General features: G+C 43.9%; 1 protein-coding gene across 1 annotated transcript in view; it reads left to right on the top strand.

Annotated features, from left to right (window-relative positions):
- LOC110494423 (multiple epidermal growth factor-like domains protein 6) overlaps window positions 1–16,658 on the top strand; it is a 91,342-nt gene that overhangs the window by 2,075 nt on the left and 72,609 nt on the right. The window contains exons 2-3 of the mRNA XM_021569443.2: window positions 123–257; window positions 1,963–2,072. Coding sequence (XP_021425118.2) covers window positions 123–257; window positions 1,963–2,072 — 245 coding nt within the window. The remainder of the gene's footprint in view (window positions 1–122; window positions 258–1,962; window positions 2,073–16,658) is intronic.

Raw genomic sequence — 16,658 nt, 5'->3', positions numbered from 1 at the left:
CCCTATGGAATCCTTGTCCATTTATCTTTACTGGTTCATCCTTCATAACACCCTCTTACTGTAAACCAAAAAAATGACAGAATATTGATTTTTTAATGTTTTTTACCACTGGCCTCTTTCAGGCCCAACGTGTGTGTGGAGCGGGATGTGACGCTGGTTGCCCAAAGGCAGCCGTGTGTGCAGGCCTTCACGCGCATGGTCAAGGTCTGGAAGCAAGGCTGCCTAGGACAGAACTGGTGCATGGGATACGAGAGAAGGTGAGTCCTACTTTTCATCCATCCATCCATCAATCAATCCATTCTTCTATCCATGTATTCCTCCATCCATTCTGAAAGCAACACTAGTTCAAATCAAAATCAAATCAAATCAAATGTATTTATATAGCCCTTCGTACATCAGCTGATATCTCAAAGTGCTGTACAGAAACCCAGCCTAAAACCCCAAACAGCAAGCAATGCAGGTGTAGAAGCACGGTGGCTAGGAAAAACTCCCTAGAAAGGCCAAAACCTAGGAAGAAACCTAGAGAGGAACCAGGCTATGTGGGGTGGCCAGTCCTCTTCTGGCTGTGCCGGGTGGAGATTATAACAGAACATGGCCAAGATGTTCAAATGTTCATAAATGACCAGCATGGTCGAATAATAATAAGGCAGAACAGTTGAAACTGGAGCAGCAGCACGGTCAGGTGGACTGGGGACAGCAAGGAGTCATCATGTCAGGTAGTCCTGGGGCATGGTCCTAGGGCTCAGGTCAGTTGAAACTGGAGCAGCAGCACGGCCAGGTGGACTGGGGACAGCAAGGAGTCATCATGTCAGGTAGTCCTGGGGCATGGTCCTAGGGCTCAGGTCCTCCGAGATAGAGAAAGAAAGAGAGAAGGAGAGAATTAGTTATTCACCTGTCCAGTTTTCTATCCTTCTCTTCTGTACCCATCACCTCTGTCAGCCTTTCACATACTCATGACTCCTATGTTTGTTCTGAGGAATTTTTCAGGAATGCTATTCTGTAGATCGTCATTATGTTCTATATTGCATGTATTGCCTATGGATAATTCTGTGTTGTGCAGTTGTTGCTGACTCAGTCTTAACAGTAATCAAATCACGTCAAAGCTGTTTAAGAGTGCCATCCTCATCCCCCTAAATCTCAGTCAACATCTCTCTCCTCTTTTCTGCCTCCTATCCTTTTCCCTCTCTTTTGTTCTTTCAGGGTCTTGTAGGCCTCTCATATAGCACTAAGTGCAAGGTATAGCCACAGCTCTCCTGGAGGGCTAGCTAACCTATCTATTTAGCCGAGGCATCTCCAAAGGTCAGGTACATACCTGTGAGGAAGAGTCCTGCGGCTTACCCCTGACTCACTCTCTGGGGAGTTTCTCAATGTGCTATTGAGGCTTATTTTCTCCATATATTTACCACAATACAAAGACGCAGGCAGCTTTGAAGGTCGCCAAACCCTTAATTACACGGTGTAAACAAAATGACGCATAATGACTAGTAGCCGTGAGAGGGCTTCTAAACTACAGGGATAGACACCGTACTCTGAAGTATAGTCTACCAGTCTTGCACATTGAAATGGACGACTTAAAAGACTGGGAAAATGTTTCCTGATTATTATACTGTATGTGACTTAAAAGAGTGGGAAATGTTCTGTGATTATCGTAGTGGATCTGACGTTTTTTTCCCCTTCTTACTCATTGAACATCATCAGCAACCTAGCCCTCCCACTCTCAGGATGGCAAAGCCAACCCCTAAGAACAGACTACCCTCTCCACCCTCCCTAAGAACAGACTACCCTCTCCACCCTCCCTAAGAACAGACTACCCTCTCCACCCTCCCTAAGAACAGACAGAACAACCATGACATTGTGCCATACATCTGAACCTCTAATTATTGTGTAGACGTGTTTTATATAGTATAGCTTGATATTATCTAGTTTGTATCCTTTGATAATGTTATGTCTCCTTGATAACAGGACAGCATACTACACAGCATATAAACAAATCTACAGACAAGACTTCCAGACCGTGTATAAGTGCTGTCCTGGATGGTCTCAACTCAACGGAGAGGCTGGCTGCTTGTATCGTAAGTCTTTCCCTTTTCTTCTATTGCTTCATATTACTGAGGTTTCTGTTGTTAAAGTATCACAACCACCTAGTGTTTCAGAGAGGGATCTTCTGCTAATGTGGGAGGGAGTGATTGTTACCGTTATCAGGATACAGACAGTGTACAGTCGTGGCCAAAAGTTTTGAGAATGACACAAATATTAATTTCCACAAAGTTTGCTGCTTCAGTGTCTCTAGATATTTTTGTCAGATGTTACTATGGAATACAGAAGTATAATTACAAGTGTTTCATAAGTGTCAAAGGCTTTTATTGACAATTACATGAAGTTGATGCAAAGAGTCAATATTTGCAGTGTTGACCCTTCTTTTTCAAGACTTCTGCAATCTGCCCTGGCATGCTGTCAATTAACTTCTGGGCCACATCCTGACTGATGGCAGCCCATTCTTGCATAATCAATGCCTGGAGTTTGTCAGAATTTGTGGGTTTTTGTTTGTCCACCTGCCTCTTGAGGATTGACCACAAATTCTCAATGGGATTAAGGTCTGGGGAGTTTCCTGGCCATGGACCCAAAATATCAATGTTTTGTTCCCCAAGCCACTTAGTTATCACTTTTGCATTGTTCATCACCAAACTGTTGCTGGATGGTTGGGAGAAGTTGCTCTCGGAGGATGTGTTGGTACCATTCTTTATGCATGGCTGTGTTCTTAGGCAAAATTGTGAGTGAGCCCACTTCCTTGGCTGAGAAGCAACCCCACACATGAATGGTCTCAGGATGCTTTACTTTTGGCATGACACAGGACTGATGGTAGAGCTCACCTTGTCTTTCCCGGACACGCTTTTTTTCCGGATGCCCCAAACAAACGGAAAGGGGATTCATCAGAGAAAATGACTTTACCCCAGTCCTCAGCAATCCCTGTACCTTTTGCAGAATATCAGTCTGTCCCTGATGTTTTTCCTGGAGAGAAGTGGCTTCTTTGCTGCCCTTCTTGACACCAGGCCATCCTCCAAACGTCTTCGCCTCACTGTGCGTGCAGATACACTCACACCTGCCTGATGCCATTCCTGAGCAAATTCTGTACTGGTGGTGCCCCGATCCCGCAGCTGAATCAACTTTAGGAGACGGTCCTTGCGCTTGCTGGAATTTCTTGGGCGCCCTGAAGCCTTCTTCACAAAAATTGAACCGCTCTCCTTGAAGTTCTTGATGATCCGATAAATGGTTGATTTAGGTGCAATCTTACTGGCAGCAATATCCTTGCCTGTGAAGCCCTTTTTGTACAAAGCAATGATGACGGCCCATATTTCCTTGCAGGTAACCATGATTGACAGAGGACGAACAATGATTCCAAGCACCACCCTCCTTTTGAAGCTTCCAGCCTGTTATTCGAACTCTATCAGCATGACAGAGTGATCTCCAGCCTTGTCCTCGTCAACAATTACTCCTATGTTAACGAGAGAATCACTGACATGATGTCAGCTGGTCCTTTTGTGGCAGGGCTGAAATGCAGTGGAAATGTTTTTGGGGGATTCAGTTCATTTGCATGGCAAAGAGGGACTTTGCAATTAATTTCAATTCATCTGATCACTCTTCATAACATTCTGGAGTATTTGCAAATTGCCATCATACAAACTGAGGCAGCAGACTTTGTGAAAATTAATATTTGTGTCATTCTCAAAACTTTTGGCCACGACTGTGTGTTTCTTAGTGTAATACAAACTTTACGGGATTGACGCCCGCTTACACATGAGTGGAGGTGATACTCCATAGGCTAGTGAGAGGAAGGAAGGGTACGTCAAACCCATCGCCCTGGGTCGGGAGCCGAGGGTGGTTGGGAGAGCATTCAGGAAGAAGTCATAATGTCAAGAGGTACTTGGAGGTATCTCTACCCAATTAATAGTTGTAGCAGTCTTGAAAGTATACTTTATCTACTTTTGAAGAACTACTAAAACAGTGATTTCGTCAGACAGCTCTGCAGCATGGGCATCTGTGGCAACTTAATGCTCACAGGGTACCCTTTTCGCTAACAAGAGGCACTTGGCTCATTGGGGAGCACATAGGTAATGTTAGATGGTTGGCTGGCTGCTACTGCCTGAGCAGAGATGAGACGATGACTTAAAAAATGAAATAATAAAGTTGTCCTTCCCCAAAAAATTATATACACAATTCAAATATTTTATTTAAGTAAGGTAATGTGAATAAATTAGTGTTAATAAGTGTTAAGCAGTAATGAGCAGTCAGTAATATCATGGGGCTCTTATTCATTTCTTTGTTCTGTGTTGTTAGAGACCATGGAATGTTTTCAATGTTTTGGCAATTGAATATCATCACTATTTGGCTTTGTAATTTCAATTAAGAAGCTCTAAAATCATTTCAAGGTCATATTTCATAATGCATTTAATGTTAACAAATAATAATCTAAATAAAAAACGTGATTATTTTTAAAAAAATAACCAAAACCATAAAAAGCACTAATCACTTAGCACTATCAGTGCAACAGTTACTGTGACGTTCACAACCGACCAGACACTGGGTGAAAGCGGCAATATTCAAAGTCGTTTTGAAAGCTCATAAATTACTGTTGACATTTTTGCTGAAACCGGCTTTGTATTGCAATGTCTTGTTTTAAATTCTGCCAAAGATGATAGTGAACTTACAGACATGTTAAAGTGTTGACTGACCACCAGACCTAATCACCTTTGCTTCTGGCTCAGCTACACTTGGCACTGCAGGGCTCCTTGTGTCCTGAGATGGTGGGTGTGTCTGCCTGCCAAAAAAGTGAGGGTTTGGCTGGACAGGTAATCCTCTTTGTTCAGTTGGGTGGCCAGTTCCAATGTGCTGACTGGTTCCCAGTTTTGTTGGCGCTCCACAGTTAAATCTCGGCTCACACTCATAGTCATGCTACCATATTCCCAATCAGCAGACTCAGAGGAGTGGTAGTAACTGGTGGTACAGGTCAGAGGCTTGCACCATAACCCTATCCCAGAGGAGAGAGACCACCTGCAAATTAACAGAAAAGAGTCAAGAAGAAAACTATACAATGAGTCAAAACAGAATCTCCCCCACTCTAATCCTCTGCTTTGGTAATGGAGAGAGAGACGTGTTGTAGGGATCTGCTGGGCTGAGGTGCCACGGTAACAGGAGAGTACATTTTCTCTGGACTGGGCTGGGGCTGAGGCTGGAGATGGGTATGGGCCTGAGGCTGGGTCTGAGGCTGGGGCTGACACTGGGGATGGGACTGAGGTTGGGCCTGGGACTGAAGCTGGGGCTGAGGCTGGAGTCAGGACTGGGACTGAGACTGGGGTGGGCTGGGGCTGAGTCTCCTGCTGAGGCTGGAGTCAGTACTGGTCCATAAGGCTGGGTTTGAGTCTGCTACTGGGCCTTGAACTGCTCAACTCTGTGTGGACAGGCTTAGTCCCACGCAAGTGAGACCTGGCAGGGCCCTTTGATGGGATTTTACGGCCGTTGATCCGCATCGCATAGCCTGCATACCTTAGACATCACCCCTGACAAAGCCCCTAGTAAACAGCCCAGACATCACTTTCATTCCCCACCACCGCCCAGAGGAACGCTTCCACCTCCACCTACCCATCCCTTGTGTCCAGGCCCCAGCACCATCCTGTGTGGTGTGCCTCACCTCCCCTCATGCCTGTGGAGAAGGCTACTGTCTGTGCCAGGGGGTGGTGGGAAGAGGCTGGGATGGGACAGGGGTGAGAGATGATCCCCTGGATGTGCCTTTCAGCAGGGTCTCCTTATGGTCTCATGCTTTCCTCAAAGCCCTCTTTGTCTCTTGTTAAAAGGTTACAGTATTAAATTATCCAGGGAAGCATTAGGCTGTCTGCTCAACCCCTGAGCTCTGGTTTGTTTTAAAACACCACAGAAGGAAACGTCCTAACAGGCATTCCCCAGTGCTGCCCAGTGTCTCCCTCACTAAGTTGCAGGGTTTTGTTTTTCTTCTGCATGACAATGTCGGCTCTCTTCGACACACGGCTGGGCTTTTATGTCCGTAACTTAAGACGTGGCAGCACTTTGAGACGGGACAAACTAATCACCCTTTACTCTGAGCCATTGAACCAGGATAAAAGGATCCTCACACCACAATCCACCCTCTCTCACTCTCCCACTCTCTCTTGCACACTTAAACCTATGTTTTCTCCGGTGTTCTTCAATGCAATTCAATCTATAGGACTGTTTTCAACAGTGCATACGACATCCAAGAAGACAGAACAGCTCTATAGCAGAGACCGCAAAAGGTACAGCTTTAGTAAATCCTTCGAAAACCCCAGAGATTGAAATGAGAATGTTGTGCATTAAAATAGGGATTTAGTGTCTGGCACATGTGAGGTCTCTGTCGAGGTGGTGTGTGTGTGGTGTGTCTGCGCTAATAAAAAGTGAGTGTTAGCTAATTAGGCTAATGTTGTTATTGTGAGGCAGTTGAGCGGAATGAAGTGTCACATCATGCTGTAAAGAAACAGCCCTGTACATTGATGAGCAGCCATGCTAACAGCCTCCTTTCCAACCCTCTCCCTCTATCCCTCTCCCTCGCTCTCCTCCGTTTGGTTCTCTTCTATCGTCCTTCTTGTCTCCCCATCTCTCGGCCATATCTACAGTCCAGCTATTCACTTTCGCTGTGGGCATTTTCCGACTTACTGGCTCCTCTTGTCGAGTTCTCCCTCATCCTCTACTAAGATATACTCTTATTTGGTCATATGTAAGGCTTGAGAATGGTAAAACATTTGACATATGTCTGGTTATTGTCACGGCTCCCTCCTTCTGCCCTGTCCCTCCCCCTCCTCCCCATTCCTAGTCTTTCTATTCCCTGCCTTCTAATCCTGATTTAAGATAGTGTGGGGCAAGCTTTACTTGTAAAGCATCCCAGTGACATGGCATAGCTGGGATTCTTAGACTGTAGTAGACATCCTTTTTGTCCAGCACATGCCATAAAACCCAACATTTTGGTTGCAAAGGCCTGATTTGACTGAGAATCCTGGGGCAGTGCACGCAATAGGAACCTTTTCCACAAGGAGGTCATCTGTGCACACTGACATGTGTTCTAACTGGCCTGAATTCCATTTGCCACTGTTCATGTGCATGTGGAAGTGCATGCAAATGCATCATTTGGTTCAAAACTAAAGTGTTGCTTAGGTGACCCATTGAAATATATTTATTTTTGTGTGTTTTGAGAAGCACCAATTGACTTGATGACTATCTGACTTTCTTGAGGGTAAGAGTCCTTGACTTGCTGATGGTGCTTCTTGAGACTTCCTTCCACTTCTCCTCCATTCTAAGGTCCATTCAATGAGCTAAGAGTTCATCCCCAGCGAGTTGGCTGGAGAATGGCCCGGGACAGTCAAGAGTGGAAGTGGGCAGTTATGTTGATTGATGGCAACAATGAGCTTTGTGACAGGGAGTGAGGAACAGAGGAGCAGGGACAATGGCTCCACCAGTTTGTCGCCCTCGTTAACTGCTGAATGGGAACTGGCCCCCTTTTGTGGCGGGAGGGACCAGGCTGGCGGATGTACACGTGTACCGGACCCGAGGGACGAGGGACGAGGAGACTGTGGCTGTCCATGGGTGGTCTTTGTGTGTGTGGAGAAACACTGCATCCCAGGGATAAATCAAATCAAATCAAATCAAAGTTTATTTGTCACATGCACCAAATACAACCTTACAGTGAAATGCAAATAGTCCGGGTAGCCATTTGATTACCTGTTCAGGAGTCTTATGGCTTGGGGGGGTAAAAACTGTTGAGAAGCCTTTTTGTCCTAGACTTGGCACTCCGGTACCGCTTGCCATGCGGTAGTAGAGTGAACAGTCTATGACTGGGGTGGCTGGGGTCTTTGACCATTTTTAGGGCCTTCCTCTGACACCGCCTGGTGTAGAGGTCCTGGATGGCAGGCAACTTAGCCCCAGTGATCTACTGGGCTGTACGCACTACCCTCTGTAGTGCCTTGCGGTCAGAGGCCGAGCAATTGCCGTACCAGGCAGTGATGTAACCGGTCAGGATGCTCTCGATGTTGCAGCTGTGGAACCTTTTGAAGATCTCAGGACCCGTGCCAAGTATTTTTATTTTCCTGAGGGGGATAGGCTTTGTTGTGCCCTCTTTACGACTGTCTTGGTGTGTTTGGACCATTCTAGTTTGTTGTTGATGTGGACACCAAGGAACTTGAAGCTCTCAACCTGCTCCACTACAGCCCCGTCGATGAGAATGGGGGTGTGCTCGATCCTCCTTTTCCTGTAGTCTACAATCATCTCCTTAGTCTTGGTTACGTTGAGGGATAGGTTGTTATTTTGGCACCACCCGGCCAGGTCTCTGTTCACAGACACGCACATACAAAAACAGACTGGCATGGCGTGGTGTCTCCGAGTCATAGAGGCCAAGCTCATTGTCTTGGGATGTTTTCATTTAATTTTATCATGTCCATGATAAACACTGTGTATGAAAAGCAGGAAAGTGTAAAATGTACCACAAATATCCTCTTCCTATTGTCCTCCACCCATGTATCTACTACTTGTTATCTTATCTGTGCCCAACACTGCCAGACAGGGAGACATTTTGAGTAATTCAGTTTAGCCACGAGGTTCCCACCCACATCCTCCCACTGCACATGGAAATCTGTGTATCCTACCTTCAGGGATATCCCCATTCAGATACATCCATCAACATTACACACTAAGACACGTGATTTAGGAGACAGGCTTGAAATATACATTTTTGGAATGTCCCTGAAACCATTCTTCAGGGGTATTTAAAGTTGTTCTGATGACGAGGACCTTCTGACAGTGCTGCCCTTGGCCTATCCTGGCTACTGTGAGAACCCTTTGATTTTATACAATCCTCTGCAGAGCAAAACATGATTTGCTGCCTCAAACTATAGTGCTGCTCTCCGTGTGTACCAATTACTAACACAAACAGAGATGGCAGGGTGGCACTTTTATGAGGCAGGTAGCCTAGTGGTTAGAGCGTTGGGCCAGTAACCGCAAGGTTGTTGGATCGAATCCCTGAGCTGACATGGTAAAAATCTGTGATTCTGCTCCTGAACGAGGCAGTTAACTGATTTGCCTAGTTAAATAAAGGTTAAATATTTTTTTATATATAATTAAAATGCCTACGAATTACTGTGAATCTGCTCCCTCTGTCTCTCAATCTGGGGTTAAACATATGGACACAACCTAAACAAACAGACCCTCATCATTGACTATAAAGATACACTGCTTCTGTTAGGATGTGGAGGCCATGTCAGAGGCTGAGCTGGTGACACCTGCTCCTTGGACTCCAGTGTCCGTCCGGTGGCAGTGCGACTCATTGACCTATCTCTGTTTCTCTGTGGAAGCAACTAATCCCCTCAGACAAGGTGTCTTTGTAACAGAGTGGAGGCAATCACAGAGAAAGATGAGAGTGAGTGTTACGCCGTTTGCCGTGCTGCACGGCAAGTTAAGGAATTATTTCAAGGGAGATTAAGCAGTGTAAGGGTGGAGAGCGGGCGGCGGGAAAATGCTCTCCATGGTTAGCTGGCAAGAAGTTCATTTCTCACATTTCTTGGAGGGGGGGAAAGGGAAAAGCGTCTTGTTTGTCACTTGTGACATATTGAAAACTTCAGGATGGTTTGACTCCTTGCTTCCTTGCCAGTGGTTTTTAATTGCATTGGAAAATGGCTACTTCTGATGATCTTTCACAGCTGTTAATAATGTTGTTGTTCTGATGAATTTGCATCAGTTGATCAGCTGTATTTGGGAACACAAAGCTGTATACAGTGCATTCGCAAAGTATTCAGACCCCTTAACCTTTTTTGTTAAGTTACAGCCTTATTCTAAAATCCTCATCAATCTATGCACAACCCCATAATGAAAAAAGCGAAAACAGGTTTTTGGATTTTTTTGCAAATGTATTCAAAATAAAAGGCAGAAATACCTAATTTACATAAGTATTCAGACCCTTTTCTATGAGACTCGAAATAGAGCTCAGGTGCATCCTGTTTCCATTGATCATCCTTGAGATGTTTCTACAACTTGATTGGAGTCCACATGTCGTAAATGATTGGAAAGGCACACACCTGTCTATATAAGGTCCCACAGTTGACAGTGCAGGTCAGAGCAAAAACCAAGCCATGAGGCGAAGGAATTGTCCATGGAGCGCCGAGACAGGTTTGTGTCAAGGCACAGATCTGTGGAAGGGTACCAAAACATTTCTGCAGCATTGAAGGTCCCCAAGAGCACAGCGGCCTCCATCATTCTTAAATTGAAGACGTTTGGAACCACCAAGATTCTTCTTAGAGCTGGCCATCAGGCCAAACTGAGCAATTGGGGGAGAAGGGCCTTGGTCAGGGAGGTGACCAAGAACCCGATGGTCACTCTGACAGAGCTCCACCAATCAGACCTTTATGGTAGAGTGGCATACGGAAGCCACTCCTCAGTAAAAGGCACTTGGAGTTTGCCAAAAGGCACATAAAGGACTCCCAGACCATGAGAAACAAGATTCTCTGGTTTGATAAAAACCAAGATGGGACTCTTTGGCCTGAATGCCAAGTCTGGAGGAAACCTGGCATCATCCCTATGGTGAAGCATGGTGATGATACTGTCATGGTGTGGGGATGTTTTTCAGCAACAGGGAGACTAGTCAGGATTGAGGGTAAGGTGAACTGAGAAAAGTACAGAGAGATCCTTGATGAAAACCAGCTCCAGAGTGGTCAGGACCTCAGACTGGAACAAAGGTTAACCTTCCAACAGGACAACAAACCTAAGCAGACAGCCAAGACAAAGCAGGAGTGGCTTCGAGACAAGTCTCTGAATTTCCTTGAGTTTCCCAGCCAGAGCCCGGAATTGAACCCGATCGAACATCTCTGGAGAGACCTGAAAATAGCTGTGCAGCAACACTCCCCATCCAATCTGACAGGGCTTGAGAGGATCTGCAGAGAAGAGTGGAAGAAACTCACCAAATACAGGTGTGCCCTAGTTTGTAGTGTCATACCCAAGAAGACTCGAGGCTGTAATCGCTGCCAAAGGTGCTTCAAAAAAGCACTGAGTAAAGAGTGTGAATACTTATGAAAATGTGATATTTCAGTTTTTACTTTTATTATACTACCGGGCAAAAGTTTTAGAACACCTACTCATTCAAGGGTTTTTCTTTATTTGGACTATTTTCTACATTGTAGAATAATAGAGATGACATCGAAACTATGAAATAACACATATAAAAAAAGAAGTTTTAAACAAATCAAAATATATTTTATATTTGAGATTCTTCAACTAGCCACCCTTTTCCTTGATGACAGCTTTGCACACTCTTGATATTCTCTCAACCAGCTTCACCTGGAATGTTTTTACAACAGTCATGAAGGAGTTCCCACATGTGCTGTGCACTTGTTGGCTGCTTTCCCTTTACTCTGTGGTCCAACTCATCATTGTGCTGGCCAGGTCATCTGATGCAGCACTCCATCACTCTCCTTCTTGGTCAAATAGCCCTTACACAGCCTGGAGATGTGTTGGGTCATTATCCTGTTGAAAAACTGCAGCAAAGGTACAGTGCCTTGCGAAAGCATTCGGCCCCCTTGAACTTTGCGACCTTTTGCCACATTTCAGGCTTCAAACATAAAGATATAAAACTGTATTTTTTTGTGATGAATCAACAACAAGTGGGACACATTCATGAAGTGGAACGACATTTATTGGATATTTCAAACTTTTTTAACAAATCAAAAACTGAAAAATTGGGCGTGCAAAATTATTCAGCCCCCTTAAGTTAATACTTTGTAGCGCCACCTTTTGCTGCGATTACAGCTGTAAGTCACTTGGGGTATGTCTCTATCAGTTTTGCACATTGAGAGACTGACATTTTTTCCCATTCCTCCTTGCAAAACAGCTCGAGCTCAGTGATGTTGGATGGAGAGCATTTGTGAACAGCAGTTTTCAGTTCTTTCCACAGATTCTCGATTGGATTCAGGTCTGGACTTTGACTTGGCCATTCTAACACCTGGATATGTTTATTTTTGAACCATTCCATTGTAGATTTTGCTTTATGTTTTGGATCATTGTCTTGTTGGAAGACAAATCTCCGTCCCAGTCTCAGGTCTTTTGCAGACTCCATCAGGTTTTCTTCCAGAATGGTCCTGTATTTGGCTCCATCCATCTTCCCATCAATTTTAACCATCTTCCCTGTCCCTGCTGAAGAAAAGCAGGCCCAAACCACGATGCTGCCACCACCATGTTTGACAGTGGGGATGGTGTGTTCAGCTGTGTTGCTTTTACGCCAAACATAACGTTTTGCATTGTTGCCAAAAAGTTCAATTTTGGTTTCATCTGACCAGAGCACCTTCTTCCACATGTTTGGTGTGTCTCCCAGGTGGCTTGTGGCAAACTTTAAACGACACTTTTATGGATATCTTTAAGAAATGGCTTTCTTGCCACTCTTCAATCAATAAAGGCCAGATTTGTGCAATATACGACTGATTGTTGTCCTATGGACAGAGTCTCCCACCTCAGCTGTAGATCTCTGCAGTTCATCCAGAGTGATCATGGGCCTCTTGGCTGCATCTCTGATCAGTCTTCTCCTTGTATGAGCTGAAAGTTTAGAGGGACGGCCAGGTCTTGGTGGATTTGCAGTGGTCTGATACTCCTTCCATTTCAATATTATCGCTTGCACAGTGCTCCTTGGGATGTTTAAAGCTTGGGAAATCTTTTTGTATCCAAATCCGGCTTTAAACTTCTTCACAACAGTATCTCGGACCTGCCTGGTCTGTTCCTTGTTCTTCATGATGCTCTCTGCGCTTTTAACGGACCTCTGAGACTATCACAGTGCAGGTGCATTTATACGGAGACTTGATTACACACAGGTGGATTGTATTTATCATCATTAGTCATTTAGGTCAACATTGGATCATTCAGAGATCCTCACTGAACTTCTGGAGAGAGTTTGCTGCCCTGAAAGTAAAGGGGCTGAATAATTTTGCACGCCCAATTTTTCAGTTTTTGATTTGTTTAAAAAGTTTGAAATATCCAATAAATGTCGTTCCACTTCATGAATGTGTCCCACTTGTTGTTGATTCATCACAAAAAAATACAGTTTTATATCTTTATGTTTGAAGCCTGAAATATGGCAAAAGGTCGCAAAGTTCAATGGGGCCGAGTACTTTCGCAAGGCACTGTAACTCTGGGTCTCCCATTCCTCTGGCGGTCTTCATGAGAGCCAGATTCATCATAGCGCTTGATGGTTTTTGCGACTGCAAAAAGTCTAGTTTTTAACACTTTTTTTTTACAATGTAGAATAAAGTAAAAATAAAGAAAAACCTTTGAATAAGGAGGTGTTCTGAAACTTTTGACCGGTAGTGTACATTTGCAAAAAATGTTGCTTTGTTATAATGGGGTGTGTAGATTGATGTGGGGGAAAAAGTATTTCATCCATTTTAGAATAAGGCTATAATGTAACAAAATATGGAAAAAGTCAAGGGGTCTGAATACTTTCCAAACGCACTGATGTTAGGTATTTGTTGAGTGAGGGTGGAGTGTGAAATGGACCATTTTAATGTTCTGCTAAGCATTCAAAATGTAATTAGTACTTTTGGGTGCCAGGGAAAATGTATGGAGTAAAAATAACATAATTTTCTTTAGGAAAGTAATGAAGTAAAAGTAAAAGTTGTTAAAAATATAAATAAAGTCAAGTACTGATACCCCAAAAAACAACTTAATTAACTACTTAGTTGATTGAGGGCGGAGGGGGTTGTGTTGGAACTGTGTTGGGTATTGTTAAGTTAGGTCTGAGGGGACTTGTGGACTGCTGCTCCCAGACACAGAGCTGACCAGGTGTCTGAGCACAGGGCCAGGAGGACGTCAAGATGTTTAGACTTCGCCTCACACTCCAGGGATTCTTCTGGAGCTGTTGAGAGAGAGGACTGAAATGATTCTGCCCCCCCCAAATCCCCCATTCTGGCAATGACACATATAATTTCTTCTCAGTGACGGGTTTATAGCTAAATGTGCAGTTTTATAACAACTGATTTCTACCTTGTCAGCTCGGGGATTCGATCTTGCAACCTTTCGGTTACTAGTCCAACACTCTAACCACTAAGCTACCTGCCTCTAATTACAAGAGTGTGCAAAGCTGTCATCGAGGCAAAGGGTGGCTATTTGAAGAATCTCGAATATAAAATATATTTTAATATGTTTAACACTTTTTTGATTACTGCATGATTCAATATGTGTTATTTCATAGATTTGATGTCTTCACTATTATTCTACAATGTAGAAAATAGTCAAAATAAATAAAAACCCTTGAATGAGTAGGTGTGTCCAAACTTTTGACTTGTACTGTCTTTGATGGTGTTTGCATGTTAAAAAGGACAAATAATGTCCCTTTTGGAACACTGATAAGTAACTAGCATAAAAATTGGATATGCTTAGTCTGATTGGGGAGGCCTGGCTCCCCAGGGGCAGGGGCCTGGGCCATGCCTATGCACCTGATAGGCACTTCTGTTAGTTTGAGAATATAAAATAACATAGGTTCAATGCAAATGGGTCCAATGTAACATCATGATTTGTGAAAAGTATTTTTTTCAGCTGTCGGGATGCATTTCTAAACAACTCAGCTGCCAGGTGGAAAATCAAAACAACTCAATTGGCTAGTTCAGCCATCTGGCAAGAAATGGGCGGGTTGTAAATTGATCCTACTGCTATGATTTGATAGAGCGAGGCCGTAACTCTGATCAATTTCACATCTCTCTCTTTTGCTCATATCATTTGTTGCTGTTTACTTCTACTATGATAACTATATCAATGGCGATGACATTTGCTACCAATCCATAAATGTACATAATATCTAACAAGGAGAGCGAGGGTAGGAAAGAACATTGAAACAATGATGCACATTCTGTCTGACTCAAATCTGCCCATAGTTTGAGAAGTGAGAACATGCGCACGCTGATCTACAGCTTTCTTGGTCCATAAACATGCAGTAAGATTCTTAGGTAGCTTTACCTATTGTCAACCTTTATTTAGGCATTTTTAACACTTCCTTCTTTCCCTATTACGATAATCATCTACTCTGACGTCGCCACAAGCCTTATTATTAGTGAATGAAATTAATATTTGCAATAGAGGTTCGATTTTGGTCACTGTGTCAGTTGACTCGTTTCTCAATATAGCACATTTCTGTTGTAGAATGAGCTACAGTATCTTACTGCTTGCTGATAATTTTCCCAGGTAGACATTCCTCGACATTATGCAGTGCTCAGCCGGTGAGTGGCGGCTGGCGCAGCAGATGTTTTGCTATGTAGAGGGACTATGGGCAAAGCCTATAAAGAAGGACCGGTAGACTATAACAGAACATTATCGGCCATTCTCTAGTTTTCTTTATATCAATGGCTCTATTTTCCAATTTTCCCATCTCTGTCTCCTCTCATGCTGATGTAACCCACCTGTGAGATGAATAGCTGTTCATTATGAAGCTGTCTAGCATTGAGAGGAGCTGCTGTTACCATGACAGATGACACCTATAGCTAGAGAAAAAACACCTGTCGAGATCATAAGTAACACAGACATATTGGACATTTCCTTAGGCAGAATGTTGAAAGGAAAAATAATTTGTTTTTAATCGTTTTCGAGGAAGGCATTTACAGACTGCCAAACTATTTTCTCCTTTTGCTGTAGTTTAAAAAAGTACACTGATTTGTTGGTAGTATATCTTGTCACTCATTTTTATTGCCCATGTTGAACTGCACACCACCTCAGATCTTTGGTTGGCATGTTGTTATTAATAATAACAGGCACATATGTGGCCCATATATGGCCCCAAAAAGAACTGGGAGTGGGAGTTGGTCATGCAGCTGCCGATCGGATTAGATTAGCAGAAAAATGCAGATCTGGCAGAAGTTACATCTTTTGAGAGGTTCCTGTCTAATCACCTTGGAGAAGAGCGGGCATTCCTGCCATGATTAGGTGTTCCGTACATCTCCTCTCCCTGAGCCTTAGTACTGCTAGTGCCAACATGGGTGTGTGCAAACACAAGCGTCAATCCTCTGGTACTCTGTAGCCGTCACACTGTAGACTGCACCCTTCTTAATGGAGCGAAACATGAGGCTTGGCTTGCTCTCCTGTACCTTGCTGTGCAGTGTACAGAGATCCTACACACACACACACACACACACACACACTAGCTTGGAGGTGAAGGCGAGAGAGGATGTGAGTTATATGAGTGTGTAGAATGCGATGCCTACACCTATGTGCTGGATTCACGTGGCGTAGGCTACCTAGTGGTTTGAGGTGTTTGTTTATTCCAATTTCACGGATTTCACACGTCTAAACAAGACAAGTTGTTTGACTCTGGGGATTTAGCCAGATAGGGCCGTCTCTCCTAGATTGATGTCCCACACCCTGTGACTCTCTGCCTCACTTCATGCTAATAGTACTGGATGCATGATCTTTGTCTGTGTGGAGACATGGGACATATAATTCAGTTTCAGAGCAGATTGCTATGTGACCATGGGGGTTGACTATGTCCTTAGCAGAGATGCAGCCTATTTATTTCACTCAGGGTTAAACTATCCCAGCTGATTCATTTTCTCCCAAAAACATTACGATTACTTTTTTTTCATCTGGTAATGTGCCTGAAAGCCACTCTC

This window comes from Oncorhynchus mykiss, chromosome 17 (assembly GCF_013265735.2).
Source record: "Oncorhynchus mykiss isolate Arlee chromosome 17, USDA_OmykA_1.1, whole genome shotgun sequence".
Taxonomy (NCBI): Eukaryota; Metazoa; Chordata; class Actinopteri; order Salmoniformes; family Salmonidae; genus Oncorhynchus; species Oncorhynchus mykiss.
This window is presented reverse-complemented; position numbering and strand designations above follow the sequence as displayed.